This window comes from Carlito syrichta, unplaced genomic scaffold, assembly GCF_000164805.1.
Source record: "Carlito syrichta isolate Samal-C Ts95f unplaced genomic scaffold, Tarsius_syrichta-2.0.1 Scaffold315355, whole genome shotgun sequence".
In the NCBI taxonomy this organism is placed as follows: domain Eukaryota; kingdom Metazoa; phylum Chordata; class Mammalia; order Primates; family Tarsiidae; genus Carlito; species Carlito syrichta.
The window spans coordinates 410,267-433,927 of record NW_007259451.1 but is presented as its reverse complement, the minus strand read 5'-3'; the positions used below and the strand labels follow the sequence as shown (position 1 = coordinate 433,927).

The following is a 23,661-nucleotide window of genomic DNA, read 5'->3' as shown; positions in this document are numbered from 1 at the left end:
AGAGTTGGAGTCTCACTTGGTCGCCCAGACTGGAGTGCAGTGGCCACTCCCGGCCACTGCAGCCTCGCCTGCTGGGCTCAAAGATGTTTTCAGGGAAAGAGGTATAATAAATTACTGATACTTGTGAAAAGAAGAAATATGCCAAGGAGAAAATAGAAATATAAAGATGAAAGAAAATATCATGTGTTCTCTGAATAGTTTAATTTCTTGACTCCCAATGAGTGATTTTAAAAACTGAGAAAAGTTCCTGGCCGGGCTTGGTGGCTCAGCCTGTAATCCCAGCCCTTTGGGAGACTGAGGCGAGTGGATTGCCTGAGCCCGCGGATGTGAGACCCAGCCCAGGTAACTTGGCGAGACCTCTACAATAAATCAAAAAAATTAGCCGGGCTTGGCAGTTCCAATATAACTGGCAAACTTTCAAATCAGAAAGCAGACGCTCAAAGGATAAAACTGCAAGTGGGCACAACAGCAGTTCCTGCCTTTCAAGCTCACCTGAAGAACTAGGCCCTGAAATGGACCACTCAGAAACACTGGTCTTTTTTTTTTTTTTGAGTTGGAGTCTCACTCTGTCACCCAGACTAGAGTGCAGTGGCCGCTCCCAGCCACCGCAGCCTTGACCTGCTGGGCTCTGGTGATCCTTCCGCCTCAGCCTTCCAAGTAGCTGGAACTACAGGCATGCACTACCACGCCCGGCTAAAACACTGGTTATTTAAACAAGATGTCCAGTGACTTGGCATTCAGATTCAGTCCAATGACAAGATAAAGTTCAGGAACCCTGAAATGATGAAATGTAATTTCTGCACCAGCCTCACCTCGAATGCCCCCTTTGTATCGGTTTTTAATGGCAGCCAAGCTGATGGACTCCTCGCCCTCCTCCTCCTCATCGTAGCGATCCGGTTCCAGGTAACTAGCGCTCAGCCCCCGCTGGTGCTGTTTCTCTCTCATTCGGCGCTGCTGAGACTCCCTACGAATGGAAGCTCTCAAACGTTCTTCTTCTTTCTGTAAAGAAGCAAATAACCCCTGTAATTTACACGAACTACTTTTGTGCCCACTTTTGCCATAAAGAACATGTAACATCAAGTTCAGGATTACCACTGTCCCAGATGTCTTCATGTGAGCATGGTCTTCCCACTCACTCCTCCAGTACTACAACACAAGGGTGAAGAGGCAGAAGGGACCCCTCACACTAACCAGCCGATCGAAACTGGCACAGGCATGTCCTTGAGAGCTGTGTCATCTTATCTTCTGTGCTGCCACTCAGAGCCCAGAGAGAAGCAACCGGCCTGAGAAACCCCATCCATGCCCAGCGGACAACTGAACTGACTCCCTGGGATTGCAGAAGCTGTTTCTGTTCATCCCTGAGCCCCAGGCACTTGACCTGCCCAGGCTCCACCGAACTCCCACAGTTCCCAGATATTCGGGTCCCAGGCCCTCAACTTAAAGAGCTCCCCACAGCTCCCAATGACAAGATGGGGTCCTGAGCCACAAGGTAGAGCCTCCATTTCCTCATTAACTGCCTGGCATCCTACATCCTGATGTTCATACTGGACTTGGGGGCAGAAGGGGGAGTTAGGGATATCCTAGCATTTCTTTGAAGGTCTTCCTCATTCAACCACTGTGTTATCATATACATCTTAAATTCTGGTGCTAGAAAGTCTATGGAACAGACTGCTTCATTAAGTAGTATGTGGGAGTACTGAGGTTAGAGTACAAATCACTTTCATTGGTAAGAACACTTTCAGGGACTAGAGATAAACTAGGTGCTACATTTTCACAGAAGCTGGGAATGTGGAGGAGGGAATAGGGGGACTCTGAAAGTGTTTTAGAGGGCTCTTCCAATAATGCTGAGCTAGACTCTGCATTTCCTCCAGCTCCCCTGGCCTGCACATAAGAGGTGAGGAGATGGAGCAAGAAGTCAGGCTCCAGAACCAGTGCCCCTGTGCACCCCTAGGTTGGGTGCTGCTACTGGATCTGGTTTAGTCAACCTGCCTTCGTGAACAAAATACAGGATGGAGGAAAAGCAGGGGCTCAGGGCCAAACCTTCAGCAGAGCCTACAATGACACTAGTAAGAAAGATTCTGAGGCAACTGGACTGTCTGGCTTTCCCCCATCCTGTTGCACTAAGGAACACAATCACAAGAGGCAGGCTGGGCAATGCTGAGATCCAGGGGGATTAGAGAAGACGGAGAGAATGATAAGCTTGTACGATCGCACTGCACTTCTCAAGTCAAGCAATGCATCAAGGGACAATAGCCAATACAAGTGCCACTCTGTCATTTAGGTACAATGCCCCAGAACTGAATTTTGCCCAAGTGGCAGCTGTGTCAAATTTGAAAATACACCAGGTAGATCATTATAAACTGGACTTCAAAAACCCACAATCTGTTCTCACTCTTGGCCACATTCGACTCTGGTAACTTTCTTATTCAAATTCCTGGTTTACTCTCTATTTTAGATGACTGACTCTCTGGCATTTTCACTGACTTTTAACATGGATGGATCCTAATCATAGATTATTTAAGGATCTTTGAAATTCTACGTGAAAGGTCAGATATTTCTTTTTTTTTGAGTTAGAGTCTCACTCCCATGCAGGAGTGCAGTGGCATGCTCTTGGCCACCACAGCCTCAACCTGTTGGGATCAGGAGATCCTTCTGCCTCAGACTTCCAAGTAGCTGGAACTACAGGCGTGTGCCACCACGCCTGGCTAATTTTTTGATTTACTGTAGAGACGATGTCTTACCAAGTTGCCGGGGCTAGTCTTGAACCCCTGGACTCAGGCAATCCTCTCGCCTCTGCTTCCCAAAGTGCTGGGATTAGAGGTGTGAGCCACCACACCCGGCTCAGATATTTCAATCACGGGTTTGTTGCTGAACTCTCAGGACCTGGAGGGACAGAACCTGAGCCCTGTGTCTGTTTTACTATCATAGCCACATCACCCATCATTTGGCAAATTCTGAGGATTCATTAATCCAGGTCCCTATTCATGTCAGCTGGAAGGTTGAACGGTAGGCCAATAAGAGATGATGAGCATTTGGGAAATGCTATTCTTTTTTTTTTTTTTTGTAGAGAGACAGGGTCTCCCTATGTTGTTCACGTTGGTCTTGAACTCCTGGACTCAAGTGATCCTCCTGCCTCAGCCTCCCAAAGTACTAGAATTACAGGCATGAACCACTGCACCCAGCCTGCTATTCTTACTATACCAAAAATCCCAGGATAAAGCTTAGCAAACATACCTTAATCATTTCTGTGCGCTGGCATTCAGGATCACGACCAGCCATGGGTAAGATTCTAATCTTCTGTGTCTTTGAGCATCTATCTGCAAGTGATAGAGTCATCTTTCTATGTGTGGCACTATCTGTTGAGTGAGGTCTGCCAGGAAATAAACAAAAAATGTCTTACTGTTTACCAAATACATTTGTGAGCCAGTCATACCCACATCACAAAAACAAGAGGCCAGTGACCATTTCCTACTAACTAGAAAAAGTAGGCAAGGACATTCAACTGACTATACTAGGTGGGGGACTGTGAACTTTCTTCTGCAGCTCACTGAGACATTCTTATCTCATGAGTAAAATGAAATACAGATGAAGTTTTATATTTTTTAATTATATATTAACATATATAACAGAAAACTGAGGCAGGGAGGTTGAGGAAGTTGCACAAGGTCACACAAAAGGAAATGGAATTCAAATACAGGCCTACCTGATTCCAAAGCCTATACTTTGACCTTTACAATTTCAAAAATTAAATCATAACCAACATTCGGTGCCCCCTCTAAAGATGTATTACCAAGAAGGACAGTCTGCTTAGAATCAAAAAAGAAAAACAGAACATCTCAGTCTAGCACCTACCCAATACTGGGTAGGTGGGAGATGGGAAACATCCTCCCCAGCTGACCTGGGTATTCCAGTCTGCTTGGGGGACACAGGCCTACAGTGATATTGGATGCAACAGCCTAAGGCGACAGGATGACCCCAATCTCACACTGACCAACTCATTGCCTTTCCTTTGACTGCAAACACACCAACAACCTCTGGTTAGTGTTACTCTCCCAGGTCAATCTTACTAAAATAAGGGACATACTGACAAGTAGACACAAGTATATTAGCCCTCTTGGCAGTCATAAAAATCACTGGAATTAATAAATTGACATTCAGCCGGGCGTGGTGGCTCACGCCTGTAAACCCAGCACTTTGGGAGGTGGAGGCGAGAGGATTGCCTGAGTCCTGGGGTTTGAGGCCAGCCTGGGCAACTTGCTGGGACCTCGTCTCTACAATAAATAAAAAAAATTAACTGGGCATGTTGGCACACTCCAGCCTAGGTGACAGAGTGAGACACCTACTCTAAATAAATAAACAAATAAATAAATAAATAAATAAATAAATAAAATGCATTGACATTCTGGTTTAGCTAACAGTCTCTTCTGAGTCTGACTGGCATGACCTGGTTCCCTGAGAAACTAACTTTTAGTGTACTTGATAAAATAGCCTTTGAAACTTGAGAGCTGAGAACAAGGTCTTGGTGCTTGGTGAATTATATGGTGGGGTTACATCAATTGAGGTCAGGCATTATAGAAACATCTATGTTTCACTGCTTTTACCATAACAAACAATACACTGATAAGAACAGTTACCTGAAGGTGAGTTTTGTTTTAAAGACAGCTTGTCCCTGTAGACCAGTACCTTGTCGTATAAAAAGATGATTGTGGTCACCCTGCAGCGGGGCTTTGTACACATCAAACACTTCATTGCCCAAATGTAGGGACATGCTAGAAAGAAGGAGCATGTCATATGTAAGTCATAAAGCTTTCATTCGACCATTCTACTTAACTTATATGATTCAACTAATGCTTTCTCTCTTTACATACAATTCAAAAGGAAAGAATAAAGAAGTAAGTCACAGTGAGAAAAACTGACTAACTGTACACAGAAGTAACACATGCTGTGACAAGTACCAGGCTCCATTACATTCCCAGTAAAAGACGACTTTCCTAAAATGTCAATTTGTGAGGAGTCTACAATGCGGGGGAAGCTAACTTTTCCAATCTAATGCACTGTAGCCAAGAGGATGATCGCATTTTGGGTCCACTCTTAATATCTCCCACCAGCCTATCTGACCTCCAACGTCCTATTTATTTCTCTCAGATTTTCTATGCAATCACAAAGATGCAAGTAACGAAAATTCTTTAGTAAGAAGTAGACCCCCAGCTGGGCTCAGTGGCTCAGCCTGTAATCCCGTGCTTTGGGAGGCTGAGGTGAGCGGATTGCCTGAGCCTGCGGGTTCGAGACCCACCTGGGCAACTTGGCGAGACCTCGTCTCTACAATAAATAAAAAAAAATTAGCCAGGCATGGTAGTGCACGCCTGTAGCTCCAGCTACTTGGAAGGCTGAGGTGGAAGGATCGCCGGAGCCCAGCAGGTCGAGGTTGCGGTGGCCGGGAGCAGCCACTGCACTCCAGTCTAGCGACAGTGAGACTCCAACTCAAAAAAAAAAAGAAGTAACCCCCAAATAAAGTCTTCTTCCAAACCCTGTCTCCTCTTCACTCACTCTGGGTATGTCAACACTCTTCATGTATTTTGCACTCACCTTCCGTCTGACCACTTGACTATCCGAGCATTGCTTTCTTTAATTTCATTTCCTTCTTCATCCCGGCGTATCCTCCATCTTATAGTATTTTCTACCTGTTTTAAAACACAAATATCTTAGAAAACTGTGGTTTAATCGACTCTGTTCTTCTTTTCTCTGCAAGAGACACAATCATAGACTAAGCACACATAGGTAGTGACAGAAAAGCAGACAACATTGAAAGCCTCTTAATCACCTAGAAATGTTGGGTAAATATAAAACAGGGAAAAAAAAATGCTGAAGTGAATGAATTTCTGAGCTCCTAGTATCAGAATCATAAAGGAAGCCTAGAGCCAGAGCATTTGAGTAGACACTAAATGTGCAAGAGTCCTGAGAAGTGTTAAGACACAGTAAGACTCCAAGAGACAGGAGATGCAGCTTGAGCCCATAGGAGGCAGCAATTTAGAATGCTTCTAGATACAGCAAGTTCTCTTGTAAGCTAAAAAATGTAAAACTGGGACCAAAAACCTCTGTCCACTGGCATAGGGAGACAGAGAAGCTCCCCATATATGGGTAAGAATAAACATCAAACCTGCAGGTTTCAATAGGCTGAGACCTACTTTATCCTACCTGCATGGTGGGGAAACACCCAGACAGATTTAGAAAATGAAAACCACTGTTAGTGAAATTAAAGTCTGTGAGACTTCCAGGATAACATGGCACACTAAATGCATGTAGTTTATCATGCTGCAGCCTGGATACCACTAAAATGACAGCAAAGAAAATTTTTTTTTTTTGAGTCAGAGTCTCACTCTGTCACCCAGGCTGGAATGCAGTGGCATGCTCACAGCCACCACAGCCTCAACCTTCTGGGCTCAGGCAATCTTCTCACCTCCACCTCCCAAAGTGTTGGTATCACAGGTGTGAACCACCACACCTGGCCTGACAGTAAAGAATTAAAAAAGGACACACAAGAATAAATGGATGAGAATGAAATTGGCAATAAGGGAAGCCAACATTTTGAAAACTGGCCAGGCTAAGACCACGCCTGCTCCCCAACCCTATGCCTATGCCCCGACCAGTGATCTAAACACAGTTGCTACCCATGCAGACTTTCTGGTGCTCCACTGTTAGTTGCAAATGTCTTTGAATTGGGTCCTAATGGTTCCCTTCCAGTTTTTCCCCTTTCCTTATCTCCTTCTCACTAAATAATCTACTATGAAGTCAGCTAGTTGAGTAACTTGATAATATTCATGAATTATACATGATGTCGTATTTACTTGAAATCTGTTTCAAAATAGTCTGGGGAAGCTAGAGTGGGGAATATAGATGAAAAGATCTGCTCGTCTGACACCTGTTGACATTATCATGGGCACATGAGAATTCATTATACTTTTTAAAATATCTGTGAATGTTTGAAATGTTCATTAATAAGGAGTTAGAACAAAATGACCTGTCACTATGCCTGACTTCTCTCACATACAAAATAGGTGGGCCACAGATAAATAAATATATATGGTCATTATTAACTGAGAAGTCATTTTGAAAAACACATTGTTGGCTGGGCTCAGTGGCTCAGCCTGCAATCCCAGCACTTTGGGAGACCAAGGCGAGTGGATTGTCTGAGCCCACGGGTTCAAGACCAGCACGGGCAACTTGGTGAGACCTTGTCTCTACAATATCAAAAAAAACTAGCCAGGCGTGGTAATGCACACCTGTAGTTTTGGCTACTTGGAAGGCTGAGACGAAAGGATCGCCTGAGCCCAGCAGGTTGATACTAGGGTGGCTGTGAGTGTGCCACTGTACTCTAGCCTGGGTGACAGAGTGAAACTACAACTCAAAAAAAAAATGGAAAAAAAGAAAATACATTGTTATATAAGGGAATTCAAATAATAATTATGTTATAATAGGACATACCCCTGGGTCTTACCCTAATAGGGATGAAGGGGACACATGAAAGTATCTCTAAAGACAGAAGCACTCACAGAAGTACATAAGCTGTATCTGGTTCCTTGTTCATTAAAGAATTAACTTCACCACGAATGACTCTGTAAGACTGACCAGACTGTGCTGGGTGTGGTGGCTCAAGTCTGTAATCCCAACACTGGGAGGCAGAGGCAAGAGGATTGCCTGAGTCCAGGGGTTCGACACCAGCCTGGGCAACTTGGCAAGACCGTCTCTACAATAAATCAAAAAATTAGTCGGACATGGTAGTGCGCACCTGTGGTTCTAGCTACTTAGAAGGCTGAGGCAGAGGGATCTTTTGAGCCTAGCAGGTTGAGGTTACCATAGCCATGAGCATGCCACTGTACTTCAGTCTGGGTGACAGAGTGAAACTCCCAACTCAAAAAAAATAAAAATAAAAAAAGACTGACTAGCCTAGTCCTAAACATCACTCAAGAAACAAAGTGGCCAGAGTTATTTCCTATTATACACCAAGGTTTTAAAAGACAGCAGTCTAAGTTAAACACCAACATTTTGTACTCTGACGCACTAAGGTTTTAGAGTAAACAAGAATTTTCTTGAGTTAGAGTTTCACTCTGTTGCCCAGGCTGGAGTGCAGTGGCACATTCACAGACACTGCAGTCTCAACCTGCTGGACTCAGGCGATCCATCCATCTCATCCTTCCAAGTAGCTGGAACACAGGCACGTGCCACAACACAACTAAAAATATTTATTTCTAAACTTTGATACCTATACTAGGGTCTGGAATCACATAACAGATATTTTGATACTCATTGAGGCATTATGTTAAAAGGTAAGAAAAAGGAATAAAATGCAAAGATAAATAAATTGATAAAAGTAAATAAACAAGAAACTACCACATTAATTTATATAAATGGTGGAAAACAATGAAAAGCAGCAGAATAAGGCCAGACGCACTAAAATAGCCATGAGAAATCCATCTGCTAATCTTAAATCAATACATATACATGTTCTACTTAGATATGAAAGTAGCTAAAAAATTGATTGATTGATTGATTGAATGTTGGAGTAAGACTCCAGGCTCAGTCACAGTCACACCAGCACTGACTTGCTGGGCTTCAGCGATCCTTCTGCCTCAAGTCGCTGGAACTACAGGTGCGTGCTACCAAACCCAGATAATTTTTGATTTATTGTAGAGATGAGGTCTCACCCAGTTGCCCGGGCTGGTCTCAAACCCATGGGACAGGCAATCCACTCACCTTGGCCTCCCAAAGTGCTGGGATTACAGGCTGAGCCACCGAGCCCGACCTTATTTATTTTTTAAACAAAAAATTTTTAAATACATAGCTGGGCATGTGGCTCATGCCTGTAATCCCAGCACTTTGGGAGGCTGAGGCAGGAGGACTGCTTGAGCCTGGGAGTTTGAGACCCGCCTAGACAAGATGGTGAGACCTCATCTACAAAAAGTAAAAAAAATTAGCTGGGCATGGTGGCTCACACCTGTAGTCCCAGCTACTCAGGAGGGTGAGATGGAAGGATTGCCTGAGCCCAGGAGGTCATAATCATGCCACTGTACTTCCTCCAGCCTGGACGACGGAGTGAAACCCTGACAAAAACAAACAAAAATTTTAAACTCCAATTTTAGTATCATGGGTTCAATGCCTTTTGTTTCTTGGTACAAATCAGTTCTAAAATGTCTACTTAACCTATATCCTTCTTACTTAAAAGAAGATTCAAGAACCTCCTTGGATGAAAGTAAGTGCAAGATATCAAAGAGAAGCATTAATCGGAATTTAGCACAATAAAATTATCTCCTAATAGTCAACAAGAGCAACTGAAAGAACACAAAGAGCCATGTAATAAAGTGCTAGGTACTAATAATAAATTATCCTTCTGTATGATTTGTTTATCTAAATATTAAAGGAACTGAAGAATTTCCTCTTCAGGAAGTTGCTAAAACTTACCCAGAGTACATATGAAGATAGTTCTAAATACCTAATCACACTTTCTGAAGAAGTAGCCACCGATTTTTAAAAAGCATAAAAAAGTCAAACATTGAAAACGATGATAGAAAAGTGACATCTTTCTTGAGAAAAAGCTATGTGTTTTCTTCCTTAAAAATATTCTGAAAAGGCAGTATTTACAACTATTATGCATCAATGCAAAAATACAAAAAAAGTAATTTTTAAAAGTACAGGAAACAAATAAAAAATCATTTTCAAAAGCTAAAAAGCCTCAAGTCAGTATCTCCAGGTTTTATTTTATAAAGGAAAAAAAGGAATAACATATGCAATAGTACCTTTAATTTTAACCTGGTTCTACCTTCTTCATCCAGCATTTCTTCATCTTCAAATTCATCTTCATAGTACTGAGGATCAAAAGGTCTACAAATTGTTTTCCAAATAAACTATTAATCATATTTTATAAAGAATATTACTGCTCTGTATTAATATCTCTATCAATAAACATATAAAAATCATAATGTAATTTTAAAAATAGTGGTAAAATACCTTAATTTTTAATTTCAAGGAAGTAGTCAAACTACTGTACCACCTTAAAATGTGATGTTAATAAATATTGCTTGAATTAAAGTACAAGTAAGGGTAAGTATTCAAAAAACATATCTGTATCTGTATCTATATACTGATATAGATATATTTGTTGAATATCTACCTATATACTACATAGAAATATAGATATAGCTATAGATATATTATTTGAATATTTACATATATATATATCTCACTCTGTCACCCAGGCTGGAGTGCAGTGGTATACTCATGGCTACCACAGCCTCAGCCTGCTGAGCTCAGGTGATCCTTCTGCCTCAGTCTTCCACATAGTAGGACCTACAGGCCTGCACCACCACACCTGACTAATGCTTTGATTTACTGTAGAAACTAAGGTCTCACCAAGTTGCCCAGGCTGGTCTCCAACCCCTGGGCTCAGGCAGTCCTCTCGCCTCTGCCTCCCAAAGTACTGGGATTACAGGTATGAACCACACACCCAGCAATATTCAAAATAATCTGTATTCTTATTATGTAACTCTTCCAAAGAATAGGCTACAATATGCTCCAGCTGTCCACTTCATTGTACTTGGTTTAAAAAAAATTTATGTTGCACAAGAGCTTGAGTAAACTTTTTAAGAGACACATGACAAGCCGGATGCAGTGGATCACGCCTGTAATCCCAGCACTTTAAGAGGCAGAGGCGAGAGGATTGCCTGAGGCCGTGTGTTCAAGACCAGCCTGGGCAACATAGTGAGACCTTGTCTCTATAATACATCAAAAATTAGCTGGGTGTTGTGGCATGCGCTATAGTTCCAGCTACTTGGAAGGCTGAGGCAGAAGGAACGCCTGAGTTCAGCAGGTCGAGGCTGTGGTGGCTGTGATTATGCCACTGTACTCCAGCCTGGGTGACAGAGTGAGATTCCAACTCAAAAAAAAAGGAGATACATGACCAATTTTCCAATTTTGTGATCAACTCAATGTAAAGAAAAATAAAAATTCCATATATTTCTATTCAACATCCAGAAAAAAATTTAACTGATTCTCTTACCTGGGCTCTACACTGAGAAAGTTGGGCAGTTTCACAAAATATAAGTCATTTCCTAAATCAGTATTTACTTTGGGTATTTCTACTTCTATTCTGGTCTCAGGAATTGGCTCCTCCTCCTGTTGATCCTGAGGCAATCCATTTTCATCCTAATAAACAGAATCATAGAATTTCAGAGCTTGATGAGACCTTAGAAAAGGCCTTGTTCAACCTTCATACTTTAATTACTCAGGTGTGCAAGGTGCATATCTAGATATCACTTTAGGACTAAAGCAGTCCTCAACCCCTATCCTGACCCACTCACTCCCCAAAAATTTCATAGGGAACAAGATCAATTTGATGCTTCCAGGTAAGAAAATATCCCCTTTATGATAAATCCATCTTTCAAATCAACAAAAATGTGAAACAAATGAACACTTCAATATGAAGTCACTCTAACAATTAAAATAAAAGATTATCACATAATATACACTTGTTGGCACGTGCAAGAAAAACACTCAAGGCAATGTTTCCCTAATCATAGGTCCTCACAGTCTAGCCGAGGCCTCTAAGGCGTGACACCAACTTCATGTTTGGAGTTATTTGTAATCCCCTTTATAACCAAGAGTTCCCTACATAACTAAGAAGGTCATCTGTTCATTGTACTCTCGCACTACAGTTGTTATCAACTTCTTTTCTGGAGTGGGGGGCACTTCACCTCTGAAACTTTTTACATAGCTTTGAATAAGGGGCCCAGACACATCAGTCATCTCACTTACGACAGGTTGCCCTGGAGTAGGTGGTTTATCTTCTCCATCACTCCCTGAAGATATATCATCTGCACCTCCAAACAGATCCATGGTTCCATTATTATCTTCAATGCAGGAGGAAAAATGCACAGGATTAATATATGTAACTGAAGTTCTTCAAAGCTGATCACCTCAATGTATTCCAAGGTTTCTGGACCAGCATTAGGAAAGCGCCCAAAACATAACTTCTAAGCCTGACTCTCAAAGATCCAGTGAGAGTGTATGTAGAGAGGAATGGGTGCAAATCCAGTACAAGACAAAGCTGTATAGGAGACATTTCTCTTTCCCTTCATTTTCTACACCCTGTTCTTCCACTTTCTTTCGTTTCCAGGAACTCAACAGTTTCCTATAATCTAGACACTCAAAGTTGGCACATAAGCACTCCAGAGAGGCCTATTCTTTACATAAGTTCCTCAAATTTCAAAAGTACAGAGTGTGTCTACTGGGCACACTCCTTCCTCCTCACATGTAGAATATCACCTATGTAAAAATCAGCAACAAACTACATCAACCAAAGCGGGCTACTAGAGGGCAAACAGATGGATGATGGGTCAGAAAGTCCTCAAAATTGAGCTTACAGAAGAGTTACAGTTATTGATAATGACAGGGTCTAGGATAAAACTATGATCACTGAAAAAGAATAGGAAAGGAAGGCCAGGGTATTGAATGCATCAATACAAGAAAATATGTCTTTTGTGATTAATCTATCTTTCAAATATTCATCAAAAGAAGTGTGAAATTAATCAATTCTTCAATATGAAGTCACTCTAACAATTAAAATATATGCGATCTTTATTCATCTATATGATGAAAACCCCAAAACTATAACCCCACCTACCACACTCTCATGCACCTTTCTGATTTTTCTTCTTCTTAGTTCTTATCATCATCCAACATACTATATATTTAATTACGGTGTTACTTTCAGTCCCCCTATCCTACTCACACTCCACCAGAATATGAGTTCTGTAAGGGAGGGATTGCATCTGTTTTGATCATAGCCACATTTCCAGTGCTCAGAATACTACTAGTATACAGCAGGTTCTCAATATTTGTGAACAAAATGAAAAATGGTCATCTTACCTAATTCTCACAACTCTATAAGACGGTTAGCACTTTTCCCTTCACAAACCAGAAAACTGATGTCTATTAAGTAATTAATTTGACCAAAATCACATAGTTGGAAAGTGAATATATAAAGATTCTAACTTAGATCACCTGATTCCAAAGTCTATGCACATAACTACGAGGAGATCTTCTTCAACTGATTAAGCATGAGCAGCTTCTGATATCTGTACAACCTCTCAGGGTACACTGAGTGTGTTCACACTCTTTTCTGTGGGTCTTGCAATCTGGGGTAAACACCCAGGGTTGGGAGTACACTACAGAAAGAGGCATGAGAATACACATATACATAAATACAGAAAGAAGTATGAAAATATACATATATATAAAAGGAATAATAGGAGTACCTTTCGGCACCTCAGTGTCACTATCCACTTCTGAGTCAGATGCAATTGTATTCTTGCGTTTCATTCGTAAAACTTCATCTTCACTATCACTGCCTCTCGCAGATTCTACAAGAGTGGAATTAGAAGTTCTGCATAATCATAGTTGCATCATAACTTTGCATTTTGTTTGAATTTAACTTTGAATTTTAAAAGCAACACCGGAAGTGGAGAGTGGTGGCTTACGTCTGTAATCCCAGCACTTTGGGAGGCCGAGGCAAGAGGATTGCTTGAGCCCAGGGGTTCAAGACCAGCCTGGGCAACTTGGTGAGACCTCGTCTCTACAATAAATCAAAAAATTAGCGAGGCATGGTGGCACACACATGAAGTTCCAGCTGCTTGAAAGGTTGAGGTGGAAGGATCACCTGAGGCTGCAGTGGCTGTGAGCATGCCACTGTACTCCAACCCTAATCTTGAGTTAGTCTGTTAGTATTTGGGAGGTAGTGCATGAGTCTTAGATATTCGTATAACATATAAACAGACTCGAACTCTGAACTAGTTATTGAAAACTTACTGCAAACCCAACATCTACATATACCTACATTCATCTCTGGAAATATTCTTCCCTTCTCTTCTAATACAATAAGTCCTCTACATATGAATCTTCAAGTTACAAACTTTAATGGGGCACACATGCTTCTTTTAATGTATTTTTTTCTTTCTACCAGGTATCAGTATAACCTGATACAGTACTATATAGCTGATTGTGTCAGTTGGGTACCTAGGCTAACTTTGTTGGATTTAAAACAAATTAGATTTAAGAACATACTCTCAGAATGGAAGTTGTTCGTAGTTGGAGACCTCCTGAAATGCCAAAATGTGGTTTTGAATGCTATCCTGTGAGGTATGTGTTACAGGAGAAAAGACTGCCTATATTTAAGCTCTTTAAGATAATAGAATAACTAATACAGTCAATACAACAATTAATATAATCAACTGGCTAGGTATGGTGGCTCACAACTATAATACCAGCACTTTGGGAAGTTGAGGTGAGAAGATTGCCTGAGCTCATGAATTTGAGACCAGCCTGCACAACTTGGCAAGACCTTATCTCTACAATAAATAAAAAAATTAGCCGGGTGTGGTGGCACATGCCTGTCCTAGCTACTTGGAAGGCTGAGGCAGAAGGATCACCTGAGCCCAGTAGGTCAAGGCTGCAGTGGCCGTGAGTGTGCCAATGCACTCCAGCCAGGGTGACAGAGTGAGACTGACTCAAAAAATTAATAAATAAATTACCTATAGAAATGAAGCAATCTAGATATTATTTCAGGAAGACTTCAACTTAATTAGGGTGCCTTTTATATGATACAAAGAAACATGATCCCTAACTTTTCAAATATTTTGTATGAAGAAAGTGTTAGCTAGAGCAGAACAGTCTAAATAGCAATTATAAAAGGGGGAGCCAGAAGCTAAAGTCTGGCTGTATGTTTCTTTCAGTCTTTAAGGAATGAGTGCTCTGAACCAAGCTTACCTCAATAGGGTGAGGGTACACAGATCACATCAAACTGTCAGAGCTCAATAACATTGTCCACAGCTGGAGATCATCCAGTCATGTTTTTCTAGATGTCACAATACCCAGACACCCTCCTGATTGTTGCAATTTGGCATCCATTATAGATTTGCCCCCAAGGAAAGAATGCAGTGATAAGAAATAATGCTCTTGAAACAATTTTGCAATTCAATTTTCAACACATTAGTTTCTTGTAAATTTGATTAGTTTGAGTAAAATTCCTAAAGCCTGATCTCTGGATGATCAAATTTTGGACGTCAAAAAGCTGAACTGGAACAACGTTGCCCACATCTCAGTACAGCTACCCTATGGGGATATTTCAATGGTATTGTTGTTCCCCCGGGCAAATCCATTCTCAGGTGGGACATGTTCTTCAGTTACCCACAGAAATGGAACCAACTCAGCTCACTATCCAGCTTGCCTAGCACCATACATCACTCTCTAAGTCTGTCCTCCACATGTTTTTTCCCAGATCTATCATCAATTAACAAATGGAAGGGAAAGAGGTAGAATAAATGGATTAGAAAGATTCAAAAGAAGCAAAATGTGTAGAGTTAGAAAAGGCTGACATGGAGTGAATGAAGAGAAAAAGCAGAATAACAAAGATGGAAATGAACAAAGAGCAAACGGGCCGCTGCTGTATCTGAATGCTTCTACTAAACCATCTCATGTGTTATAGATGCCTTACCTGATTTGTGGTCCTGTTCTTCCTCGTCATCTGAATGCCTGTGTTCTTCATCTGAGGCCTGTGGTCTCTCATCATCAGAATTTTGCATTTTCTCCTCATCAGACATCTGTGGTCGTTCTTCATCATCAGAATTCTGTTTCTCATCATCATTATCAGAAGCTCCTGGCTGTTCATCATCAGAATTAGCCTTTTCCTCCTCAGATAGCTGTGGTCTCTCATCATCAGAAAGCTGAGGCCTCTCCTCATCATCCGAGTTCTGCATTTTCTCATCGTCATCAGAATTCTGTAGCTTATCTTCATCAGATCCTTGTGGCCTCTCCTCATCATCGGAATTTTGCATCTTTTCATCATCTGACTGGTCACTTTTATCTTCTCTGTCCCATTTTTCATCATCTGATTGTGCTTTTTCAGAACCTTCTGCTTCTGAGTGATGGCTCCCTCCATCTGATCTATGACCTTCTTCGTCATCATCGTTATGGGCTTCTGATCCACTGTGCTGATCTACATCTGAGGGGTCGTTGTCTTCATGGTCAGAATGCTCTGAGGCTTCTGATCTATTGTCTGATCTTTCAGAGTGATTATCACTGCCGCTGTGATGAGAAACTCCCTCATCCTCACTGTCATCTCCAAATAGTTCCTTATTACTTGGTTGTCCTGAATCACCTCTCTCATCTTGATCGCTTTCGCTTCCAGAGGCATTACTGCCAGAAGCAGCATTCTCTTGATCAGAATCTGAGTCAGACCCAGAATCAGAATCTATGAAATCATATAAACATAGGGTAATGTCAGCAAAAAAAAAGGCGGAGTAAGGCACCTCAAAAGTCCATCCCAACATAAAAGCAGCAAAGAAACCGGCATAGCCCATTAGAATCAACTTTCTCCCTACTCTGGAGACTAACCAAAAGTTGCAACAAACAGGGAAATGCTTAGTCAAGAAGAGCTAGCTGAATCTTGATTTAAAAAAATAACTTGCTGGGTGCGAAGGCTCATGACTATAATCCCAGCACTTTGGGAGGCCAATGCAGGAGGGCTGATCGAGCCCAGGAATTGGAGATCATCCTATGCAATATAGCGAGAACTCGTTTCCACAAAAAAATAATTAGCTGGGTGTGGTGGTGTGTGCCTGTAGTCCCAACTACTCAGGAGGCTGAGGCAGAAGGTTGAGGCTGCAGTGAGTCGTGATCATGCCACTGCAATCCAGCCTTGGTGATGGAGTGAGACCTTGACTCAAAAAAAAAAAAAAAAAAAAATTGTGGTGTGTTAACTTACCCTAGTCCAATCACCTGCTCCCTAGCTTGACAGTGCCTTGAAGATAACAGACTACATTTCTGGTACAGGTATCACTATTGGAGAGAGCAGAATGGGCCGCATTCACAAAGAATTATACTGGTCAGTTGTGACCTGCCTGGTTCCCCGAATAACTGGCTCAAAGGGTTTGCCTTTATCTCATCTAACTTGGAATTCTCCCAGTATTAAGGCAGCTACCTGGAGGGATGTTTGTCAAAAATAGGCAATTAAAAGGCAAAAGTATTAGTCACCTCTCCCAGGAACAACAGATAGCAGTAGGGGCAAACAAGAGACTGATCATAAAGCTTGGGAGGAAGAGTAAAGAATTTTTTAAAGGTCCTACATATTCTGGAGATCTAGAAGGTCACATACATGCCCACGTTTTTGTGTGCATCCTCAGGAAAGAACCGAGAAGCCCCTAAACTCTCACCTCTGACTGACCTTCAGGCTCTATGCAAGCAGAAAGTAAAAGCAAAGGCAGGGTTGTAAACTGTGTGGCAGAGTGTTAAGAGGATACTCCATAACACACCCAGAGCCAATCTGCAAAGACTCTGAGATTTGGGAGGTTCTAGACATTTAAGGAAATCCCTGTCCAACTACTAGCTGACCACTAAGCTAACAGAACAGAGAATTCAGTGGCCCACATGCAACAAAGATTACAGACTTTACAAAATTAGTTCAAAAGAGTCACTAAAGGCTGGGTCTGGCTCTCACACCTATAATCCCAGCAATTTGGGAAGCTGAGGCAGAAGGATTGCTTGAGGCCAGGAGTTCAAAACCAGCCTGGGCAAAACAGTGAAACCCCATCTCTACCAAAAATTTAAAAATTAGCTGGGTGTGGTGGTGTGCACCTGCAGTTCCACCTACTTGGGAACCCAAGTCAGGAGGATCACTTGAGCCTAGCAGGCTGAGGCTCCAGTGAGCCATGATCAGACCAATGCACTCCAGCTTAAGCAACAGAGCAAGACCCTGTCTCTTAAGAAGGAAAAAAAAGCCAGGTGCGGTGGCTCACACCTATAATCCCAGCACTTTGGGAGGCCGAGGTGAGAGGACTGTCTAAGCCCATGAGTTTGAGACCAGTCTGGGCAACTTGGCAAGACCTCATCTCTACAATAAATTAGTCAAAAAATTAGCAGGGAGTGGTGGCACATGCCTGTAGTTCCAGCTACTTGGAAGGCTGAGGCAAAAGGATCACCTGAGCCCAACAGGTTAAGGCTATGGTGGCCATGAAGTGCCACTGCACTCCAGCCTAGGCGACAGAATGAGACTTCAACTCAGAAAAAAAAAAGAATCACTAAACAAATAAACACCTACTGCTACAGCAAACATCAACCAAAAAAATCTAGATATCAATGAAAAAGTGTAAAGCATACGAAGAAATAAGGAAGTATGGCCCATTCATAACAAAAAAGGCTAGAAACCATTCCTGAAGAAGATCATACAAGAAAATCATGTATTACTAAACACAGAATATAAATAAAGGTCCAGCATGGTAGCTCATGCCTTTAATTCCAGCATTTTGGGAGGCCGAGGCAAGAAGATTGCTTGTATCCAGGAGTTCAAGACTAACCTGGAAAACAGAGTGGGCCATATCTACGAAAAACCCTTTTTTAAAACTAACCAGGCATGGTGGCGTGTGCCTATAGTCCCAGCTGTTTGGGAGGCTGAGGAAGGAGGATTGCTTGAGCCCAGGAGTTCAGGGCTGCAGTAAGCCATGATCATGCCACTGCACTCCAGTCTAGGTGAAAAAGATCTTGTCTCAAAAACATAAATAAATAAACAAGAAATACAAACCAAAACCAAGAAAAGAATATCAATAAAGAGATAGATGTTATTAAAAAAAAAGAACCAAATTTTTAAAAAGTACAACTAAAATGAAAATTCAACAGAGAGGCTCAACAGATTTGAGCAGAAAGAATCAGAAAACTTGAAGACAGCTCAATTCAGATTATGCAGTCTGAGGAAAAGAAAGAGAAAAAGAATGAAGAAAAATTAACAGAGCCTAAAAGACTGTGGGATATCATCAAGTATACCAACATATGCAAATAGAGTCCCAGAAGAGAAGAAAAAGAGGGAGAAAACATTTTTGAAGAAATATTGACTGAAAATTTCCCAAGTTTGAGGAAAAATATAAATTTACATCAAAGAAGTTCAATAAATTCCAAGTAGGATAAACTTAAAGAGATACACATCTAGATACATTGTTAGCAAACTGTTAAAGACAAAGAAATAGTCCCAAAAGCAGCAAAAAAGAAGCAACTCATTCCATACAAGGAATTCTCTATAAGGATAACAGCAGATTTCTCACCAAAAACCATGGAAGTCAGAGGCATCCATAAGATGACATTCAGAGTGCTGAAAGAAAAAGATTGTCAACCTCTAGCCTTCAAAAACTAAGGAGATTGAATCTAAAATCACTGCTAGGGAAAAAAAAGGAGATATGAGAAACAAAAGAAAAAATAGATAAATTGAACTTCCTCAAAATGAAAAACTTTTGTGCAACAAGGACATTATTAAGAAGCAAAAAAACATCCTACATAATGGAAGAAAATATTCATAAGCCATATATCTGATAAGTATTCAGAATATATAAAGAACATTTACAACTCAACAACAAAAAGACAACTCCATTCAAAAAATAAACAAAGGATTGAAGACATTTCTCCAAAGGTTACACAAATGGTGAGTAAGTACATGAAAAGATGTTCAATATCATTAGCTTTTAGGAAAATGAAAATTGAAACCACTATGAGATACTGTGAGATACTGCTTGACACAATCCAGAAAGGCTATATTTAAAAAAATGTAAAATAAGTACTGGCAAGGATGTGGTGAAATGACCCCTTGTGCACTGCTGGTGGTTGTGTAAAATAATTCAACCACTATGTAAAACAGTTTGACTATTCCTCAAAAAGTTAAAGAATTACTATATGAGTCCACAATTCCACTTCTACATATATACCCTCAAAAATTGAAGACAGGTTCCCAAACAAATACTTGTAAATGAACGTTCATAGCAGCACTATTCAAATAGCCAAAAGGTAGAAAACAAGTCAATGGCCATCAACAGATAAACAGATTAACAAATAAGGGACATATACGTACAGTGGAATAAGTTATTAAAAATGAATGAAGTATTGATATATGATACAATGCCTTAAAGACAGGCTAAGTGAAAAGAGCCAGACACAAAAGGCCACATTGCAAGATTCTATTTATATGAAATTCCCAGAACAAGTAAATCTAGACACAGAAAGCAGATTGGTGGTTGACGAGGGTTAGGGAAAGGAGCATATGGGGAGTAAGTACCTAATGAGGTTTTATTTTGGGGTGATGAAAATGTTTTGACAAATAGATAGAGGTGGTGGTGGTACAACACTATAAATGTACTACTACTGAGTTGTTCACTTTTATTTATTTATTTTTTGAGTCAGAGTCTCACTCCAGTGCCCAGGCTGGAGTACAGTGGCACGCTCACAGCCACCCCACTGTTGACCTGCTGGGCTCCAGAGATCCTTCCATCTCAGCCTTTCAAGTAGCTGGAACTACAGGCACTCACTACCACGCCCAGCTAATTTTTTAATTTATTGTAGAGAGGAGGTCTCGCCAAGTTGCCCAGGCTGGTCTTGAACTTGTGGGCTCAGGCAATCCCCTCACCTCGGCCTCCCAAAGTGCTGGGATTACAGGCTGAGCCACCGAGTCTGGCCAAATTGTTCACTTTAAATGGCTAATTTTATATTGTATATGTTCTCTTCAATAAAAACAAAAATGAAAAAATGAAGACATTCCCAGATTTAAAAAATGAGAGTTTGTCACTAGTAGACCTGCCCTACAAGCAATGCAAAAGCAAGTCCTTCAAGCTGAGAGGACAGTAGACAGTAATTTGAATCCACATGTAGAAATAACACCAGTAAGAGCCGGGTTCGGTGGCTCAGCCTGTAATCCTGTGCCTTTGGGAGGCTGAGGTGAGTAGATTGCCTGAGCCCGCGGGTTCGGGACCCGCCTGGGCAGCGAGACCTCATCTCTACAATAAATAAAAAAATCAGCCGGGTGTGGTAGCATATGCCTGTAATTCTGGCTACTCAGAAGGCTGAGGTGGAAGGATCGCTGGAGCCCAGCAGGTGGAGGCTGCGGTGGCCGGGAGCGGCCACTGCACTCCAGTCTGGGCGACCGAGTGAGACACCAACTCAAAAAAAAAAATAAAGAAATAAAGAAAAGAAAAACACCAGTAAAAGTAAATAAATAGGTAAATATAAAAGCCAATATTAATATGTGTCTGCTTAACCATTCCTTTTCCCTTTTTGAACTATATTTAAAAAACAACTACATCTAATTGTGAAACTGTCCCATGAAAATAAAAATAAAATTTAAAGACTACATAAAACAATATTATAAATCTGTCACTGAGCAGGCAATGTATAAGGATGTAATTTGTGACAATAACAAAAAAAGACAAAAGAGGATGGAATCATATAAGAACAAAGTTTTGTAAACTATTTAAATTAAGCTGGTGTTAACCCAAAAACTGCAGGGTAACCACTAAGAAATAAAACTTAAACATATACGGAAAAAGAACCAAAAAGAGAATAAAAAGTTACACTAGAAAAAAAAAAATCAATCATATAAGAATACTGTAGGCTGGATGCAGTGGCTCAATCCTGTAATCCCAGCACTTTGGGAGGCAAAGGTAAGAGGACTGCCTGAGTCCAGGGGTTCAAGACCAGCCTGGGTAACTTGGTGAGAACTCATCTCTACAATAAATCAAAAAAATTAGCCGGGCGCGGTAGCACACATCTGTAGTTCGAGTTGCTTGGAAAACTGAGGCAAAAGGATCACCTGAGCCCAGCAGGTCAAGGTTGCAGCGGCCGTGAGCGTGCCACTGTAATCCAGCCTGGGCGACACAGTAAGACTCCAACTCAAAAAACAAAAAATAATACACTAATGGAGGAACTGAGAAAAAAGATATGACAAACACACAAAAAAGAAGCCAAATGGCAAAAGTAATTCCTTTATCGGGAATTACTTTAAATGTAAAAGATCAAACTCTCCAATTAAAAGGCTGAAATTGACAGAATGGGTTTTAAAATGATCTAACTAGATATATGCATGCTGTCTACAAGACACATGCTTCTAAAGCCAAATACACAAATAAGTTGAAGTGAAAGGATAGATAGTTCATGTAAAGAGTAACCAAAAGAAACCAGCTCATTGGCTCACACCTGTAATCCCAGCACTTTGGGAGGTGGAGGTGAGAGGATTGCCTGAGCCCAGAGGTTGAAGACCAGCCTGGGCAACTTGGTGAGACCTCGTCTCTACAATAAATCAAAAAAGTAGCTGGGCATGGTGGTATGTGCCTGTGGTTCCAGCTATTTGGAAGGCTGAGGTGGAAGGATCACCTGAGCCCAACAGGTCAAGGCTGCGGTGGCTGTGAGCATGCCACTGCATTCCAGCCTGGGCTAGTGAGCCACCAACTAAAAAAAAAAAAAAAAAGTAACCAAAAGGAAGTTGTAGTGGGTATACTAATATTGGACAAAATACGTTTTAAAACAAAAGTGGTTACAAGATCAAAGGAGATTATAAAATGATAAAAGGGTTGATTCATCATGAAGATATAAGAATAACAAACAAACATGCACCTAAAAACAAAACTGACAAAATTGAGGGGAAAAAACAGTTCAACAAGAATAGTTGGCAACTTCAATAACAGACAGAATAATTAGACAAAAGACCAATAAAGAAATAGATCTTCAAACACTATAAACCAACTAGACATAACAGACATCAGTAGGATGCGCCATCCAATAAGAACAGAATATACTTTCTTTCCAAGGGCACATGGAACAATCTTCAGGACAGACCATGCTAGGATACAACACACATCTCAGTAAGTTTTAAAGGACTGAAATTATACAAAGTATGTTTTCTTACCACAATAAAATAAAATCAGAAATCAATAACAGAAGGAAGTCTGAACAATTCATAAATATGAGGAAATTAGATAACACACTTTGAACAACCAAGGACTCAAAGAAATCACAGGGGAAATTAGAAAATATTTTGAGATTTAAAAAAATGAAAACACAGCATACTTGAGGGATCCAGTGAAGGAGTGCTCAAAGGGAAAAATATATAGCTATAAACATCCACATTAAAAATATCTCAGATCCATAATCTAACCTTTCACCTTACGGAATCAGAAAATGAAAACTAAACCCAAAACAAGCAGAAAAAAGGAAATAATAAAGATTAGAGCAGAGATAAATGAAATAAAGAGTGGAAAAACAAGGGGGAGAATCAATGAAACCAAAAGTTTGTTTTTTGAAAATATCAAAAAAATTGACAAACTTTTAGCTAGACTGACCAAGAAAAAAAAAATTCAAATAACTAAAATCAGGAATGGAAGTGGGGACATTACTACCAACCTTATAGAGATAATAAGAATTATAAGAGAATACTATAAACAATGGTATACCAAAGGATTAGATAATTTAGATGAAATGAACTGATTCCCAGAAACATATAAACTGTCAAAACTGATTCAGGATGAAATAGAAAATATGAATAGACCTGTAACCAAGAGTTTGAATCAGTAATGGGAAATCTTCAAACAAAGAAAAGCCCAAGGCCGGGTGCAGTGGCTCAAGCCTATAATTTCAGCACTTGGGGAAGCCAAGGTCAGAGGACTGCCTGAGCCCATGAGTTCGAGACCAGCCTGGGCAACTTGGCGAGACCTTATCTCTATGATACATTTTAAAAAATTAGGGCTCGGTGGCTCAGCCTGTAATCCCTCGTCTTTGGGAGGCTGAGGTGAGTGGAATGCCTGAGCCCGCGGG

At 40.9% G+C, this 23,661-nt stretch overlaps 1 protein-coding gene across 3 annotated transcripts in view; it reads right to left on the bottom strand.

Moving 5' to 3' along the window:
- Window positions 1-23,661, bottom strand: part of LEO1 (LEO1 homolog, Paf1/RNA polymerase II complex component) — a 44,725-nt gene that overhangs the window by 16,027 nt on the left and 5,037 nt on the right. For 2 of the 3 annotated variants that reach the window (XM_021706209.1, XM_008072585.2), the window contains exons 2-10: window positions 15,542-16,297; window positions 13,308-13,412; window positions 11,806-11,900; window positions 11,051-11,196; window positions 9,792-9,876; window positions 5,587-5,681; window positions 4,635-4,769; window positions 3,235-3,370; window positions 813-999 (exon numbers count right to left, since the gene is read on the bottom strand). In XM_021706209.1, coding sequence (XP_021561884.1) covers window positions 813-999; window positions 3,235-3,370; window positions 4,635-4,769; window positions 5,587-5,681; window positions 9,792-9,876; window positions 11,051-11,196; window positions 11,806-11,900; window positions 13,308-13,412; window positions 15,542-16,297 — 1,740 coding nt within the window. The remainder of the gene's footprint in view (window positions 1-812; window positions 1,000-3,234; window positions 3,371-4,634; window positions 4,770-5,586; window positions 5,682-9,791; window positions 9,877-11,050; window positions 11,197-11,805; window positions 11,901-13,307; window positions 13,413-15,541; window positions 16,298-23,661) is intronic. The other variant, XM_021706210.1, reaches the window with a different exon arrangement.